Below are 17259 nucleotides of genomic sequence, written 5' to 3'. Positions count from 1 at the left end.
CTGAAACCTAGAGAGTCTGAGATGTAGCGCTTATATTGTCTGCAGTTTCTCTGAATGCTCCACTCTGTTTTGTGTTTACGGGATTGGTACCTTGATCTCTGTAATAAACCTGTTTATGATGAATGTTATACGGCAAAATAAAAGGAAGACTTCAACATGGATGCACATCGAGGTTTGGTCTTACACCTTAAGAAATATCTAGATTCTCAGATGGGTTTAATTAAATCCTACATCGGGTGAAAAAATCTCGATTACATCGGCATGAATTCCATTCTTAACTTTAGGTGTTATGGATGCTCGTATCCAGGATGTCTTTCCTGTTCTGGGTGGTAGCATCCAGAATGTCACTTGGATCTACATTTATCCTTGACATCTTGGAAAACTTGGAATTTTCCTCACCATTTATTGTGGTGTTATATGTATATCTACTGAAAATGGTCCAATATCTCTACTAGGAAGAATCCTTCACAACATTCCTGGATCCAGTTGCTGATCTGGATCCCTCCCAACATTTATAGGAATCTAAGTTAGACCCAGACCTGGTCTCAGAAAAGAAGTCCTGAAATTCCATCCAGGGGTTTTCACATAAAGTTGTGAACAAAGAAACACGGCAGCAAAAACACAACCTCTTTGTTGGAGATAAAGACAAAGATTTAATGTTTTGGACATCAGAAATTCAGCCACTACATGATTTCAAATCTTCTGATTCAGGAATCATTGATCGGGAACCTTAAAATGTTTCCATTCATATCTAATCACAAAAAAGTCTTTTCTCTGTGGATCAAAGTACCTTTAAATCCGTTTCTGTCTTCAGACTGCCAGAAACAGAATAAACAGGACAACCGTTTCCCTCTTTCTCCCTTTCTTTATTCATTCCACTGCAGTGGCTGGACTGCAGCTCCAACACACTTTCTCCAGCGACATTTTAAAACCCCTTTACAGCCAGAGAAGCACATTTCCATGAAGATACCAAACACAATGCTTTCATCAACGCACATGGAAGAGGTGGAACGATTCACAGAGAGGATGATTCCAGTACGAGCAGCCTCCAGAACAAACACTCCACTTTCATTTTGGTTCTATAAATACAAGTTCCAGGTTATTTTTCTGACTAAATCACTGAGATGTGTTCTCGCCACGATGAGTCATGACTGATTGATTCAGCTGTTTTTTTACTTGAGTGTCTGTGTGCATGTGAAGAAAAGAGAATCAGAAGTGTGTTTATATATCATACAGACTGAAATGAGATCCACTTCTAGTCCAAGTGGAGTTTTTTCTTTTAGGTTTTACAATTCTTATTCAACACAGCAATAAAGGAACCAAGCAAATTTACAGAGGATTTGTTTTTGATTACTTTTTTTTTTTCTCTTTTTTCTTTTTTTTTCTTTGTTGTAGCAGAGTGTAGACTGACTGGTGTGTTTTTGGTTTGCACTGCTATCAGTCCATATACATGGGGGAACTTGGAGAGGCTGGCATCTGATCCAGGATCCTGCAGACATAACCGGCAACGTCAACCGAGCGCTCCTCGTACATCTGAATGAACGGATCTCGCTGGAGTGGATAGATGAAGGCAAAAGAAACATCAGCAAAAACTGTAAGTAAAGCATAAGTATTAGCTTCATGTCAACTCACCAGTAGCTCTTTGTACTTTGGCCTCTTTGATTCATCCTTGGTAAGGCTGCAGAACAGACAGAAAAAGCATCAAGTCATTAGAAGATGCAGTTCATGTTTCCGTCCACTGGGGGGCAGCATAACACACTGAAATGAAGCATTTGGAGACGTTTCCTCACCACACGTTGACAAAGGAGATGAATTTGGGGGAGAAGCACCTCTCATCCGAGTTGCTGAGCTGTGGAGGGTCTCCTCTCACCACCTGGGTCAACTGGTCAAACACGCTGTTCCATTTTGGGTAAGGAAAACGCCCGGTAGCCAGTTCATACTGAAACATACAGGGATGACATGTTGGAGGAAAAACCGAGGAACGCCGGATGTTTGGGATGGATGTAACGATACTTTCGTATCGGATTGTATCACTGCTGATAAAAAACACACCATTTGCTTTCAATCCTGAGAGTTTTCAGCTATAAAAGTGTGTGTGAAGTCCAGAAACTGTGTTCTCTCCGCGTCACATGATCCATGCAGCCCATCCGATGTCATGTTGTCATGACGACGCTGCTGTTACCGATGATGAGGTAGTGCAGGGTACTGCACATTATGTTGTAATATATTCATCATATTATTTTTACATGGTTTTATTTTTTACTTCTCCATTTAATAAACAATAATAATCATAATAATCTGGAGTTTCATCATTTTATCATTTTAAAAAACAGATTAATTTGCTCTCATTTTTGTTTTATTTACTCGTCAGCATCACTTATTATTGTTTTAAAATAATTTCTTCAAGTATTAATGTTGTTGAGTTTTATTTATATTCCATTTTGCTCTTGCAATGAAGACATGAATGCACCCTGGCACCGGTTACACCGTGCTGATGAGTCCGCAGACATCGACTATCGTCCGTCTGTCCAGTAGGAGTCTACCTCCAGGTAAGCCCTGGCTTCCACTGTGTTTACCACATTTAAAACATCACAGATCCACTTCTTCAGTGATGAAGGTGTTTTCCAGGCTTCTTCAGCAGGTTAGAATCAAATTAAGCAATCTAGAAAGTTTCCCTTTTCTTCTCAGATCTGTTTCCTTGTGAGACATTTAGCTGGAATTTAAAAAAAAAATCTGCTTTAAGTCAGAAAATATAGTAAAAAAAAAAAAACTCTCCTGGCCTCCTTCTGTAGTTCCGAACATGTGTGAGTGACGTATGCATGATGATGTTTCTGTTTTCTAATGACTTCAGGGAGCAAAACAGCTCCAGTAACTCCAGTTTACACAGGTAAAACTCACCAGTGTGATGCCCAGACTCCAAACATCTGAGCGCACGTCGTAGCCTTGCCTGGACGCACTGGGGTCTATCCTCTCCGGCTTAAAAGAGAAAGAGGAGTTTAAATGTTGGGAACAAGAGAAAAAATGCTTTTCTGGTTGAAACAAACTTTGTCTTGAATGTTTTCAGTGAGGAAACAAACACAGATGTTCCCAAAGCCAGAAAACACCTCCTGTCAGAATACCGAAGCTGCTCTTCGTCACCTCTGGACATGTTTTCACCTGCCCAGCAGGATGCCATCGGCCCTGAAGCTTGCACACGTTTGCGTGCTTCCTCCCCCAACCGCAGAGCCGACGCAGGGATGAAATGTGTCAGAGAGGCTGCAGTGCTGCGGGGGGGGGAAGCACCTCGCTGGCCCACTTACAGGCCGGTATTAGATGCTGATGTCACCCAGCAGAGTGCGACAGTCTGAGCTGCAGATTTACACGGCCGACTGCTGCAAAGAACCTGCTTCTGTCGGCGAGACTGGACCTGCAAACCACTGCGCAGGACTCAGAGCAACTTTCAGCTCTGAGTCACCGACTCATCTTTCAGCTCCTTTTATCACCGGTTAAAACATCAACGTCATCTAGCAGCTGTTCCTGGACACTGGAACAGCTGCTGCCAGATGAGACGATCAGCTCGTGCCACTTGAAGAAGCCTTTATCTACCGGACAGACTGGCCCGCCCTGGCCTTTCTGTCTTCTTTGGTCTCTCTTCCTCGAGTCCTTCAAAGCGTCCACACATGACGTTCCTGTTCCAGTTCCCATCCTGTCAATCAGCCCATCTCCCGTCCTTTATAAAGCTCATATCTGCTGTCATCTTCAGACTGAACATCCCGTCTCTTCTCCAACTTCCCACATGGAGCTTCATCGTCCTCATCAGCACCGACACTTCCAGTCTCTCCTGTTTTATGTCCCATCAAACCCCATCAAAGTCTAACCACCAAAGCGCTCGTTACTCTGTGAGAAGCAACAACTCTTTTATTCTTCTCAAGGTTACGTGCAGACAGAATTATTGGTTGGTTTTAATCTGGTTTTTTTGGTGGGTTTTAGTAGTTTCTCAGCACTTGGATCCTGCATGTTTTAGAGGTTTCCCCGTTTTAATGAATCCATCACCAACAGGCTTGCAAAGAAGTCAGAAAGCAGTTGAGTTCATCTGAACCGGGTGTGTCGCAGCTCGGGCCTCTAAAACATGCAGGGCAGAGGGTTCTGAGGACCAGGATGGAGACAGCTGTCCTACAGCAGGCAGCCAGGTTGGATTTCTTTTCATTAATTCCTTTTACACCTTTTTTCATCCCATCAGCATCCATATACCACACAGATTATTCCACGTCATCACATATGAACAGAGAAAGTCCAGTCTTTTCAGCTCATACGACCTTTAAGGTCCGAGCTTCACCGTAACTCACACATCACTTCTTTAAAGCTCACAGCAGAAAGCAAAGTCAACAAACTGCATCATTTCTACCAGTCAGGGTCATTAAAACACAACTAGAGACAACTTTACGATCAATTTTGCAGATATTTTTGCAAAATAAATGACTTTAAAGAGCCGAGCTTGTGGTACACGTTGGTCCTGACGCATCTTCATGGTTGGATGTTTGAAATTTAAACACCTATTGGCCTCATAAAACACCTTTTAAACAACATGAAAGGACGTAAATGTACGTATTGGTGGTAAATTGCTGGATTATATAATCTCAGCTTGCATAAAATCATCTTCATGAAAAACGTTTGTAAACAGGACAAGAAAAACAAACAAACCTCATGGTGAGTTTAACAGCGAGTCAACCCCTCGCTGCAGCCTGAGGTAAAGCGTAGGTAGCGCGCGATTATCTGAACAATAAGTCAGCCGCTCCACGTCACTGAGCCACCAGGTGTGTGTGCCAGCTGGAAACAAGAAACGGGTGCTGGGATTCCTGGGATTCCCCCCCCCCCCCCAGCGTCTAGCTTCGAGTCATGAATGAAGCGCGGAGCCTTCAGAGGGAGCGGCGTGCAGTCTGATGTGTCGTGCAGCTGGATTGCGATTGCGCTTCACCAAATTTAGAATGGAAACTGCTGGGAGAGAGGAAGGCACCCCACCCCCCCACCCCTGCATGCTGACGTAACCCTGCGACAGAAAATAACCTGAGGTGATGCATATCTGCATCTTTTTGGGCTGAATTTAGTGTCAAAGCAGAGAGAACAGCTGGAAATGACACCCAGCAGGCTGGAAGATCCAAAGGAGGCAACAAATATCTGACCAGTTAACCAATCCGAAAAGCTTTGATCAAACCAAGATTAGCCAATAAAAAAGCTTCAAGTTGACAGAATCGACATGGAAAACAGGAAATGAGCCCAAACTTTTCCAAAGGTCTTGGACTCTAACTTCCTTTTTAGGTCTTTGGCTTTTAAATGTGAACTATATATTTATTATAATTATCTGGCGATCCCCTGAAGTGGTCTCTGAACCCTCCATGGGGGTCCCGACCCCCAGTCTGAGAACCGCCGCTCTGGATGGGGGCTTTTCAGATGGCATCAACTCGGCAGACTGCTTTTCGAGTTTCTGCATTAGACGCCCCATAAAGCATCACTTTCACCGTTACGTGCTCAAACAAACGCAGCACGGCCACACACCCCTCCTCCTCCCGACACTCACACACAAACAGCCAGAAAACCACCAGAAATGAATTTCGGCTGTTTACTTTGACCCAGTTTTACTCCTGTTGCCCATATTTGAAAGGATTAGGAATATCAGCAGATCCAGATATTAACGCTGGAATATCCTGCATTCCCAATTCTTTCTTTATAATGACACAACAGAACACAAAAACCACACATGTAAAGGTTTCTATCGCTGAATAAGAACCACAGCACCACCTCCAGGACCAGACAGCCGTCTTCATGTCCTGGTGTAGACTGTAGGTCCGAACTGGCACTTGGATCTGGCCTTCATGCTGTGTTCAAGTCCATTTTTTCCTTTTCATTTAATCAGTTTGGGGTTTTTTGTTTGTGTTTGGAGATGCTGGCAATGCGGGGAGACGCAGCAGGGGGCCTTTATTCAGTCTGGTGTATAGGAGATTTAACAGGAAGGGTTACGGTCTGATTGGTGTTGAAAAAGCCTCAGAGAACCATCCGCTGGAAAGATACATCCAAGCGTCAGTGAGATTCAGAGGGGGCAGCTGCGCTCTAACAACGTCTTTCATTTCTCTTTGTCAATAATGAGCAGTCAGGTTTGGAGCTACCAGCTTGTTTTATCGTTTCGATGGATGTTTAATGTGGTGGGTTTTGAGTTTAGGTGGCTGCACGTCTCATTCATGGTCTGGTCTGGTCCTGCTATTCTTTGGTTTGACCCTGACTCCATCGTTTTCATATGTTTTTAAGGATTCCTTTGTATTAAAATTCCTTCAATTTTTGTTTTTAAATCCCCTCCACTTAACTTTATCTGATTTTCTCACTCAAGGCATAAAGAGAGCAAATTCAGCTTCTGTCTTACAAGCATCCTAAACACAGACAAAGTAAACACACAAACTAAATTGCATAGTATCACAACCCCTGGAGTTGAACTGAGTAAGAATATGAAGTTATGTCCTACTCTTATCAAATTTAAACATATGCTGAAAAACCATATATTACAAACATACAGGACAGAATAACTTTGATTTATGTATAATGTATGTACAAGTACATGTTTGTCTGTATATGTACGTATTTCATGTGTACATATTTATACATATACATGTATGTATGTTTATACATCTATGTACATGTAAATGTGAAGGTACATAATTATATGTATGAGAAATTTAACTTAATTTGTGGAAATTATCACAAACAGTTAAAATGTGGGAAATGATCTATCTATTAAGAGAACGACTTAAGACATATGGCGTGCCATGCTATGATAATGATTATCTTTTTCTCTTTTTCTTTTCATTGAGTATCGTTAAGAAAATCTAAGAACTATCTATTGGGTGCGCTATGTTTGGTTTTTTTTTTTTTATATATAAAAAGGGCAGATATAACAAGAAATTTTTTTTCCCTGCTTCTTTTCGAGCATGGTGCTCTGTATTGTTTTGTTTAGTACTGTAAAGTCTTGTTTAACCTTTAACCTGTATGACCATATGAGAAATAAAAACAGAAACATCTTGCATCCTGTCTCTTCTCTGAGCTCTCTCCAGCCAGTAAAAGTCAGTCTGATACTGAACCTGTTTTATCTCTCACCCGGTCCCTTTCACTCTGCCTGATATGCTCTCATAAAGTCCTCTTAGATTTCTTTCCTCCATCAGATGAAGTGAACTTTGGGAACAGCAAGTGTGTTGCTAAGTAAAACGGTGCTGGAAAGTGAAAATAAAAGTTGTAAAATGTCAAGATGCTGCGTTGCACTGACAGTTCCAGGAATGTGGATAATGACTGTCAGTGTGCTGACAATGGTTTTAATGTTGGAAACTTGTTTTGAGTTGCTTTACATACAAGGACTGTAAGACATCACCACTAAAATCCTCCAACAACTACCGCCTATTCACCGAAAAAGGCTTGGTTAAGTTCCGACGTGTGAGTAAAAGGTATGTTTGTAAGAATATGGGACTCAAAATATCAAGAATATCAAGAAATGAATGCATCTCCAATGGTGACACACGCAGATGGATGCCTCATGCTTTGGGCTTGAGTTGCAGCTGGTTCCTCAAGCTTTATTTAAGTGGTGGAAATTAATATTTACTGCTGGATATTGGTTCTAAACACACACAAAATCCAAGATAAACCACCTAAAGAGGCGACTCTTACAGTCACCAAAACATCATCCAAGAAAGACATAATGGTCAGCTCTCCAATGATGAAGGGATTTGTCAAAATTTTCAGCAGTTCAAGCAGGAAAAATTTCATAAGAAGAATGTTTTGTTATTTTGTCACTCACTGCCATGTAGGGCCTGCAGCCTGCATCTCTGGTTTTGGCGATGGAGTCCACCAGCTGTCCGCTGATGCCAAAGTCGCACAGCTTTATGTTGCCGTTCCTGTCCAGGAGGATGTTTGAAGGCTTTATGTCTGTGCAGAGAAGAGGAGGTCACAAACCAATAGAACATGACGCAAGACACAAACTAGAGAAGAAAATACCGTTCTTAGGAGCTAATTACCTCGGTGTATTATTTTCAAGTTCTCTTTTAAGTGGTTAAGTGCCTTCACAGTCTGTAGGACACAAATAAAGAGTTAGCTTGATGTAGACTGATAAGAATTGAAGAAAATTGTGAAAAAGGGAAGTTAGACCCCAGGAAAACTCACAGCTAAAGTTATTTTTCCTAATATTTCTTCTGGAATCACGTCGTCTAACGAGCAATACACAAACTTGTAAAATTTGTCTAACGAGGTAGCCATAAGTTCCATACAAATCCAACAGTCGCCCTGAAACACGAGAAATTCAGTCAGTTGCAGGAAAATCTACACTAAATGCAAAAGTCGGGTGTGCTTGTGGCAGAAAAAAAGATTGGTTTTACCTCCCTGAACAGAGCGCCGTAAAACTGCACGATGTAAGGACAGTCGCTACTTCTCATGACCACATCCAAGTCCATCAGCAGCTGCTTCTGCTCCTTTTCATCAACGGTTGATCGGATCCTCTGCAAAAAGTCGCACAGAATGTCTCAACCTGAATCCAGAAGAGAAGCAGATACCGTTCTCGCTTGTGGCCTGGACCCCATATGGGGCAGCTCACCTTGACTGCCATGATCTGGTTGCTGGGCTTGTGCACCATCTTGTTGACGGAGCCGTAAGCCCCCCGGCCGATCTCGCCCAGATCCTTCAGATCTTCAGCCGTGAAGTCCCAGTGTTGCTCCGGAGAGATCTTCAACTTTCCAGATGACTCGATGCTGTGCGTTCTCAGCCTCTCTCTGACAAAAACAAACACACACATGAACAAAAAGCCAAAAACAGAGCAGGTCGCGGCCCAACCGGCCCAAAGCTCACTCACATGTGTGGATTTTGGAACGGAGGCCCGGCCGTGTTCAGCGAGAATCTAGTTGTGGGTTTGATCGAAGGGTTGGCAAAGTTCAGCTTCAGGGCTTTGCGTTTACCTGAGCGGTGAAAGAAACATGAATCAGGTGTTGACTGAAGCGCAAAAGACGGAGGAGCGAGCAAACCCAAACTTTAAGGGCTGAATGTTGAGTGAGTGAAAGAAAAACATAAAATGAAAAGACGCAGAAAGGAAAGAGTGAAAGTGTCAATAAATTCACCAAAATTCATGGATGTCATGCTTTTCATGGAGGAAAGGGGAAAGGAGGGGTTCAGAACGGATAAAATCTAAATAATTCCCTGTCTTATAGATACTCACCTACAATGTTTTGAACATTAGTTTTGTTGATCTGTTTGAGGAAATACTACTTTCTTTTTAAACTAAATTTAATTTAAACTATTTACAGGCTTAGATTTGAATATTCTGTTAGTAGTAGGATAATAAAGCACACTTTTTGACTTAGTGTGAATATTTACATGAATATCACTTATAGGCCCCTCCCCCTCCCTCTCTGCTGTGCTTCAGCTCTGCAGATTTCAATCTTATCCTTTTTCCACCAACAACAAACATGTCTGATCCCCCAAAAACAGTAACATTAGTAGGTGTGTCAAATTACATCTAGATTTAAGAGGAACCAGTTAAAACCCCCAGTTACAACTGGTTGAAACAGCTGGATTGTGGAAGCTGGCATATGACCAACGGAAAACTGGTTCAGCAGCAGTTCCAGTAGAGTTTTATTGGTGTAGCATGTCCCCTCATGCTGGTAATCGTTGGAATTCTTGCTCAGATAATTCTGCTACCTGTACTTCAGCATGAGCAGATCTACAGCTCGAACTAACCAGCACTGGTTGGTTGAAAAGTCTTTCAAGGCTTCAAAAATCCTGACCTAAAGATGATTCAGTGGGAGAACAGAAAAACAAACCCAGAACTTCTTGAATGATTGTGCGAAGAGAAAACACAGTAAATCAATGTATGGCTTAATCTTCTCAGCGCACAACGCTAGCTGGCATTAGACAGCAGTTATTCTGTGACCTGTGATTACTGATATAAACTGTTTTTAAGTCCGTTTTTAAATAGATTGAGCTGAATCACAAGATTCATAATGGCATGTTGTGCAGATTTATCAGAATAGACTAGAACAGTTTTACCTTCAAGGATCTAAATACCAAATGATATAAATCACATGTTGAATTGCGACATGATAAATCTATTCAATGGATAACTAGGTTACATGATGTTTTTTAATTCGGAATTAATAACTCGGAATTAAATAATTCGGAATTAACATATTCTCCGACGACTTTACATGAAAATAATCATTTCTAATGGAGGTTTACATGAAACAGGTCCTCACTTAATTCCTCTTGAGAGCAGCGGGTTGGGAAGGGTTCTGATTGGACAAAAGGGTGCACGGCGTATATCAGTAAAGTTGGCTCCTTGCTTCTCGTTTTTTCAGTCGTAACTTGTAAAAACTACAAAATAAGTACCAGTTTTGTCACTATTTCTATTATAAATGTGAAGTAGCAGCTCAACACGAGCATACGACTTCACTTTCTGCAGCAACTGAGAAGGAGAAGAAAGCTAGACCACCGAACACGGTTGGCATAAAACACGCGTCACCGGGGCAGGACAAGGTAACGAGCATGTGCAGAACGAATGGAATTAACTTAGAGCGGAATGAAGGTTTACATGACAGAGTAATTAAATAGTTTAGGATTAAAACGCGAATAAACCAGCCACTTACATCGGAATTAAGTTTAATTCTTAATAGAAATTTGCATTAGGAATAAAATGTTTACATGGTCGTTTTTCATCAGTTTAAAGCGGAATTAACTTTTATTCGTAATTAAAGAGGAATTAAGACTCCCGTGTAAACGCACGGAATGTGATTTTAATTCAAATCATGTTTGGTTATCAGATCGAAGCAAATGTAAATAATTCCACCTAATCTTTCTAAACATCTTTTATTAGCAATATTTGGATCAATCCACTAACCACTACTGTACAGCGGTAGCTCTTACCTGGAACTGGTTCCAACTTGCTGGAAATGTGGGATTATCCATCCAGTTAACACCAAACTTTCCCTCACTGGCTAATAAAGAACAAACTGCTAATGTGTGTAGACAAAAAAAAAAAAAAAAGCTTCTGGTGGTTTCATTTGTTCCACCTCTTGTACAAAAATGCAAAAAAGTAATTAGAAATTCAGCCAGTTCTTTACAGAAATGTAAAAGAAATTATAAAAATCTGATTTCTTTGGTCTAGTATTTTTAAGACCTTTAGACTCTGTGTTAAATGTTTACTTGTCATTTTACAAAGAAATTCAAGGCTATACTTTAGTTAAAATCTATTTTTTCTGCTCATCGCACCCTGAGGTAATGTCTTCATGTAAATCTGTTATAACCCAACTAGAAAAATGGCAAGAAAGGAAAAAATAACGCAGGAATGTTCCTTCTAGTTGACATATTTCTTTCCCCAAACTTCCTTTATCATCTGGCCTGATTTATAGACGTGTCACAGCTTTACCTGCAGCATAATGTGATATTTCAAGTCATTTTATTTGCAATTGTCCCAATTTTAATCAGTAAATTGAATTTGTGCAGCTTTTGAAGCCTCATTATACCTTAACTGTCGCATTTTAACGCAGGAAAACAGAAATGTAGCATGCTGCTGAAAAGAAAAAACACAACACCTACGTCCAAAATGCACAAACACACACAAACCCAAAAGGTGGTGAAAACAAAAAAAAATCTACAGCAGGATAAAAACATGCGTCTCAAGCTGATGATTTTCACCCCCTCCACCCAAAAACACCACAAGAATGTGTGTACAGGAGCTCCAATGCACTCCAATAAGAAGCACTGCTTGAAACGACAACGTTAGCATACCTTGTCTCAACATGTAAGTGCAATGCTAAAGTGCACCCATGCCCAAAAAAAAAAAAAAAGAAAACAGAAAAAGAAAAACATGGGGGGATAAAGTGATGTGACAACATGACAGGCACTACTTTTGATTGTTAGTTGCACACTGAAAACCAGTGAGTCAGTGCTTCCAAACTTTCTCTAGTAGCCAAAGTTCCTGGAATCATACTGAGAAAGGACGACGTGGAGAAATCTGAGGAGAGGATCTTGTGCCAAAATATCAGTGGAAGCTTTGCATGTTACGTGCAAACCAATTGTTGTGCAGCTCAGAAGTTCTGCAGTAGGTGTTTGGCTCTAGGTAATAAAAATTCCTTGGATGCAAAATGAGGTCTGTCTCTTTTTTTTTTTTTTTTTTCCTTTTCTTTTAAAAGCATCAGGTTCCAGCACAAGCCTACTTGAACCATCAGAATTTTTGACTTGGATTAGTGGAGAACAGCAGGACAGACTCCCCCATACCAGACTGTCAGGCGGAAACAAAGGGATGTGAACTGTTGGTGCTGAAGCAAAAGAGATTTGGCTTACTTGGGGGAGCTCCAGACAGGTTTATCTGAAACCCTAGAGGTGGAAAGACAGCTTTAATTTTCGTTCTTCCTTAAAAGACTGCTTTCTGGTTCTTCTTTTTGCTTTGAACACCTGCAAGTTTTTCTCTTTCAACAAACCCAAAAAGGCTGAAATAAGAGAAACGGGCTTCTCTTCGAAGAGTTGCCACTCGTTCTGGGGCATCCTATAGCAGCTTCAATACATTTCTGGAGGGTAATGTATTAGCATGCGCTTACAAGAGAGCCAGGAGCACTTTGAGAAGGATGAAGTGGTAAATTAAAAAAAAAAAAATTTTAAGGCCTGCTGGTTAAACAAAAAGGACAAGGATGGAGGGGGGAGAATGAAAAACCATTATGAAATGGTAAAAGACTTATTATTGGGACAGCTCACCATCAGTCAGCATCATGTCAGGAGTTAGGAGTCATTAGTAAGCAGCATTAAGGCAGAAGATGAAAACAAGTTTACGTAACAGGGCTAAATGTCAGATAATCAACCATGAAGAAAGATCTAAACATGGAACAGCTGAGTTATCAGGAAGGTGAAAAAGTCTTGACCCATCGCTCATTTCTTCATATTTGGCCAGAAAAATAGGAAATAGAAGCAGTTTTCCAGACTTCCAGGAGAACTGCATTTCTTCTTCTGAAGTTTTCTGTATCTTTTGTTTCGCTCTGTCCGATCTCGCCGCGCGACTCTCCACTTTGGGAAGGATGAAGGTGCAAGACATTCAGCGTTTTGGAGCAGCTATTCCAGTTGCTTCTGATACCGTTGCTGCTGTCTTCATCCGAAGACAAAAGCAGAGGGCAACACTTCTGACGCAAAGTTCAGGAGAACGGGAGCGGACAAGGAGTTTCTTGGAGAGGGTTGCCACCAAAGGACGCTTTATACTTACTTTATAATTACTTATAAAAAGATTTCCGTCTCCTCCTCTGAATTCCACACCGTACTTTACTTTTAACAAACTGGTCACAACAACGCCTACTGATGACGTGGAAATGTGGGAAAAAAAGTGTTTCCAGTACACTTTTGCAAATATACTCAAAAGCACTGTATTGAATTTTTTTTTATAAAACAACAGATTTTATTGATCAGACAGATTTTTCTTCTGCATAAAGAGCAACTTTTTATGTATTCTGTAGTGAAACGCAGATCTCTGTTCTTATTCAGCATGCAGCAGCTGGGACTGTTTACTATGTTTTCTTATCATTAAATTATAGTAAAGAAAAATAGCAGTATATCATTGTGTTTATAGTATCGGTATATATCATCACGGCCCCTGCAGTGTGACACATATCACCAGATTCTTGCGAACATCGGCATGTCTGAAAACCACCTTATGAAAGTTGAAAAACCATTTAACTATATTTGAGAGGTTTGTCTTAATTTAGGATCCCCCCCCCCTGGATCAAGCCCCCAGCGGCTGGATCAAGACTTTTGTACAGTGCTGCATATATAATAGTTAATGTATTGTAAACATACAAGTAGATATTTTTATCCGGACAAAAAGGGAAAAAAAACTAACAAAATAATCAGCCTTTTTTACAAACTATGCAAGTTATAAATAAATATCTGCGTTCAGGACTTTGAAAAAAAAAAAAAAAAAAAGCACATTCATTTTTCCTATTTAAATAAAAAAAAGAAAAAGATTTCTCCATTTTAAAAAAAATAACTTTTCCCAGAACATGAAACCAGTGAAGTGTGTGGCTACCTGTTTCACTCTGACATCTCCAGCAGGTGTTGGACTCTGAAAGTTAAAATGACAAAGTGTTTGGACAGAAATACACGATTAAAAAGGATCATTATTTTAGCCTTTGTCTGCTGCCAATGTAAAGAATTAACCGAACTTAGAGAAGATATTTTCATCTTTAAATTGCTTATGGAAGAAAACTCAATTACAACATGACTTCATAACGGTGTGAATTCGGCATATTTGTTTAACCAAATATCAGAGTTTGTGTTAAAAATCGTCTTGAATGTCAAAGATGCTGCAATGCAATCTAAACACATGATCACCATGAATGGGGTTAAGCTCTTTTCTGCTAGGAAAAATAACAAGAAATGTATACATTTCACTTGGTTAACTCGGATAATAATCTGATTATTCATGAGAGGAACTAAGAGGATTGTAGCCCCCATTGCCTTTGGGGATGTTTGTCAGTCCAGGGAGTAGTCTGCGCCTCCCACGGCTAGCCCCGCTAACATTAACCTTCACTGCAGCAGAATGGGGGCTTCAGGCTGCCTCTCCTACCCTGCATGCTGCTCATGGTCGTGATGTGCTGGGACTGCTGCGACTGCTGGAGGTGGAGGTGTGTTGCGGATCCTGCGTTGTTGCTGCTGGGTGTTGTTGAGTTGTTAGGACTAGGAGTCGCCATTGTTGTGTGTCTGAATTCCATCAGCAGCGCCGGGCTGCAATGCAGAGACACGGAGAGCAACTTCACTGCTTCCCTCCCAGCCACAAAAAAAACCCCAAAATTATTACAGCGTCACAACCTGCAACTTCAGCACGTAAAGCAAGCAGCTGGACACCGCGGAGCGCTTTAAATGCGTCAGACTGATAAATATATGGCGAACTTTGAGGCTACGTTAAAGGCCACCTGCGTAATAACAAAAACAAACATCCAGCTAAGCTAAGCTAACTAGACTGGCTAGGCAAGAAGAGCCTTTCCGACCCGCAATCAGCTGACCGAGTGACACTGACATGTCAACACCCACCACGTCCCACGCCGCGACGTGCTGGCAGCTGTAAGCTGGAGCCGGAAGGGAGGCAGCCTTTCTTTCAAAATAAAACGACACCGAGGTTGCTTTGCTTCAGATGTTTTAAGCTTGTTACAAATAGAGCACTTAGCTCTCAGACTGCAGGTTTACTTGTGGTTCCCAGAGTCTCAAAGAGTACTATGGGAGGAAGGGCCTTTAGCTATCAGGCTCCTCTCTTATGGAACCAGCTCCCACCGTGGGTTCGGGAGGCAGACTCCCTCCACACCTTTAAGATTGAGCTGAAAACCTTCCATTTTCATGATTCTTATAGTTAGGATATGAGCATCTCCTGAGTTGGAGTCTGCATGTACGGGACCTAACTATCCAGGTTATGCTCATTGCTCTTATAGTTATGGATAGTCTAGCCATCCATTACTTGTGTAGCAATGGGGATGTTACCTGGTGCACGGAGAAGTACCTCACTCTATTTCTCTAATATATTAATGTGTAAATTATGCCAACATTGCCGTCTCTAACTCATTTCTCCTTTTTTCTGCAGGTCTTCCTTAATAAGTACAGTTGTACATGTTGATCTGTCTTTCCTGTCGTCTCCACCCCAACCAGTCGAGGCAGATGGCTGCCCTCCCTGAGCCGGGTTCTGCCGGAGGTTCTCTTCCTGTTAGAGGGGAGTTTTTTCCTTCCCACTGTCGCCTTGTGCATGCTCAGGATGGGGGATTGGATCGAAGTCTTGACTCGATGCAATCAGTTGGTTTCTATTATAAGATATGTAAGAATTGGCTTGAAATCACGTGTATGTTGATTTGTGTATGTAAAGTGCCCTGTGACAATATAGTGGCGCTATACAAATAAAGTTGAATTGAATTGAATACTTCACTAGAAGCAAGAGCTGAGTTCTTGCTCTCGAGTCTGTAAGAACAAGAAAAAATTAATTTTTTGTCAGGTCCATACCATAGACAGTTTATGAAAGATGGACAGAGGCTCCGGCGGTAAAAAGTGATGCCTATGCGGAAGTGCGTAAAACTGCAGTTCCCCCTTCATCCACTAGGGGCTCCAAAACAGAGCAAAGTTGTTGGAAATGTGAAAATGAAGAACTGATTAAATGTTGGTGGTGATCCGGATCACCGTTTGGATCCAGGAATTGTTTAAAAGGATTCTTTAATATTGCGCTTGGTGGAGGTTTCCGCTCTCCGAGTGCTTTTCTAGTTTTATAACGAGCAACTTCGTCCGCAGCAGGGCGGGTTGTGCACGCAGCTGGGTCCGAGTGTTTCAATGCCACATGTAAAAATGTTCGTACTTTCTCACCACCTCGATCAGTTTTATCAAAACAATCCGTTTTACCTGCAACAGCAAAAACGTAGTAGCAGGTACTCCGCTTTATGCTTTCTCCGTGTTAACTACGCCCACCTCAAACGTCCGACCAATCACATGATACTTCTGGGATACTTCTGTGTCGAGAACTGTCTTCAAACACGTCCGTGATAATAAAATGACGTAATTTTCTTCTTGGAGCCTCGAGAACAAGAAAAAAGTTCTCGCTTCTTGTGGAGGATGTGCTTTGAGTTGCTGAACTCCGGAAAGTCTTCCCAGAAAGAGATGTAGTCTGGATGGGAGCAGGATGTAGAAGTTTCCCATGACATGGGTGCGAAAGCAACTCCATACCATCAGAGATTCAGGCTTTTTAGCCGTCCACTAATAATGCTTGGCGGTACCTCTTTACTTTTGTCTGCAGGACACAATGTCCATGACCACAGAGACGTTTTCCACTTGGCCTGAGACCATTTTAAATTAATTTTCTAGAAGATATCAGTGCTTCTGGACTGGATTTACATATGGGTTCTTCTTTGCATGACAGAGCTTTAACCTGCATTTGTTAATTTCTGGACACTTGTGTTCAAAGTGGATGATTTCTGTATTGTTCCTGGGCCTATGCAGCAATTTTCAAAGTCTTTGCCTCAAACATTTCCATGCCTGTTTTTAATGCAGTGCTGCCTGAGATCCCAAAGGTTCATATGTTACAATTGCTGTTATTTTTCTTCCCATGCACTCAGAGATTCCCACCAATTTCTCTAAATCTGTTCTTTTTCTCCTTCCTATTTTATGATGTTATGTTGATGGTGAGATCTTCGAAATCTTTGCAATTTTATAGAAACATTGCATTGATAGTGTGACACAAATTTTACATGCAATTTGTTA

At 41.3% G+C, this 17259-nt stretch overlaps 1 protein-coding gene across 2 annotated transcripts; it reads right to left on the bottom strand.

Annotated features, from left to right (window-relative positions):
- Nucleotides 1-638: 638 nt before the first annotated feature.
- map2k4a (mitogen-activated protein kinase kinase 4a) lies at nt 639-15025 on the bottom strand. 2 transcript variants are annotated; one of them, XM_079253426.1, is made up of 13 exons: nt 14600-15025; nt 14060-14095; nt 12337-12369; nt 8855-8957; nt 8600-8774; nt 8385-8504; nt 8173-8292; nt 8028-8079; nt 7811-7938; nt 2899-2976; nt 1791-1939; nt 1633-1678; nt 639-1551 (listed from the first exon to the last, which is right to left on the bottom strand). In XM_079253426.1, exons 1-13 carry the CDS (start codon nt 14742-14744, stop codon nt 1438-1440), a joined length of 1299 nt encoding a protein of 432 aa, XP_079109552.1. In that variant the 5' UTR covers nt 14745-15025; the 3' UTR covers nt 639-1437. The 2 variants fall into 2 exon arrangements, with proteins under 2 accessions (XP_079109552.1, XP_079109553.1); XM_079253427.1 differs by lacking the exon at nt 12337-12369.
- Between the last annotated feature and the right edge of the window lie 2234 nt (nt 15026-17259).

The sequence above is a fragment of the Telmatherina bonti genome (assembly GCF_933228915.1).
Source record: "Telmatherina bonti genome assembly, chromosome: 14".
Taxonomy (NCBI): domain Eukaryota; kingdom Metazoa; phylum Chordata; class Actinopteri; order Atheriniformes; family Telmatherinidae; genus Telmatherina; species Telmatherina bonti.
The sequence above is the reverse complement of the archived record's forward strand: the minus strand, read 5'-3'. Positions and strand labels throughout refer to the sequence as shown.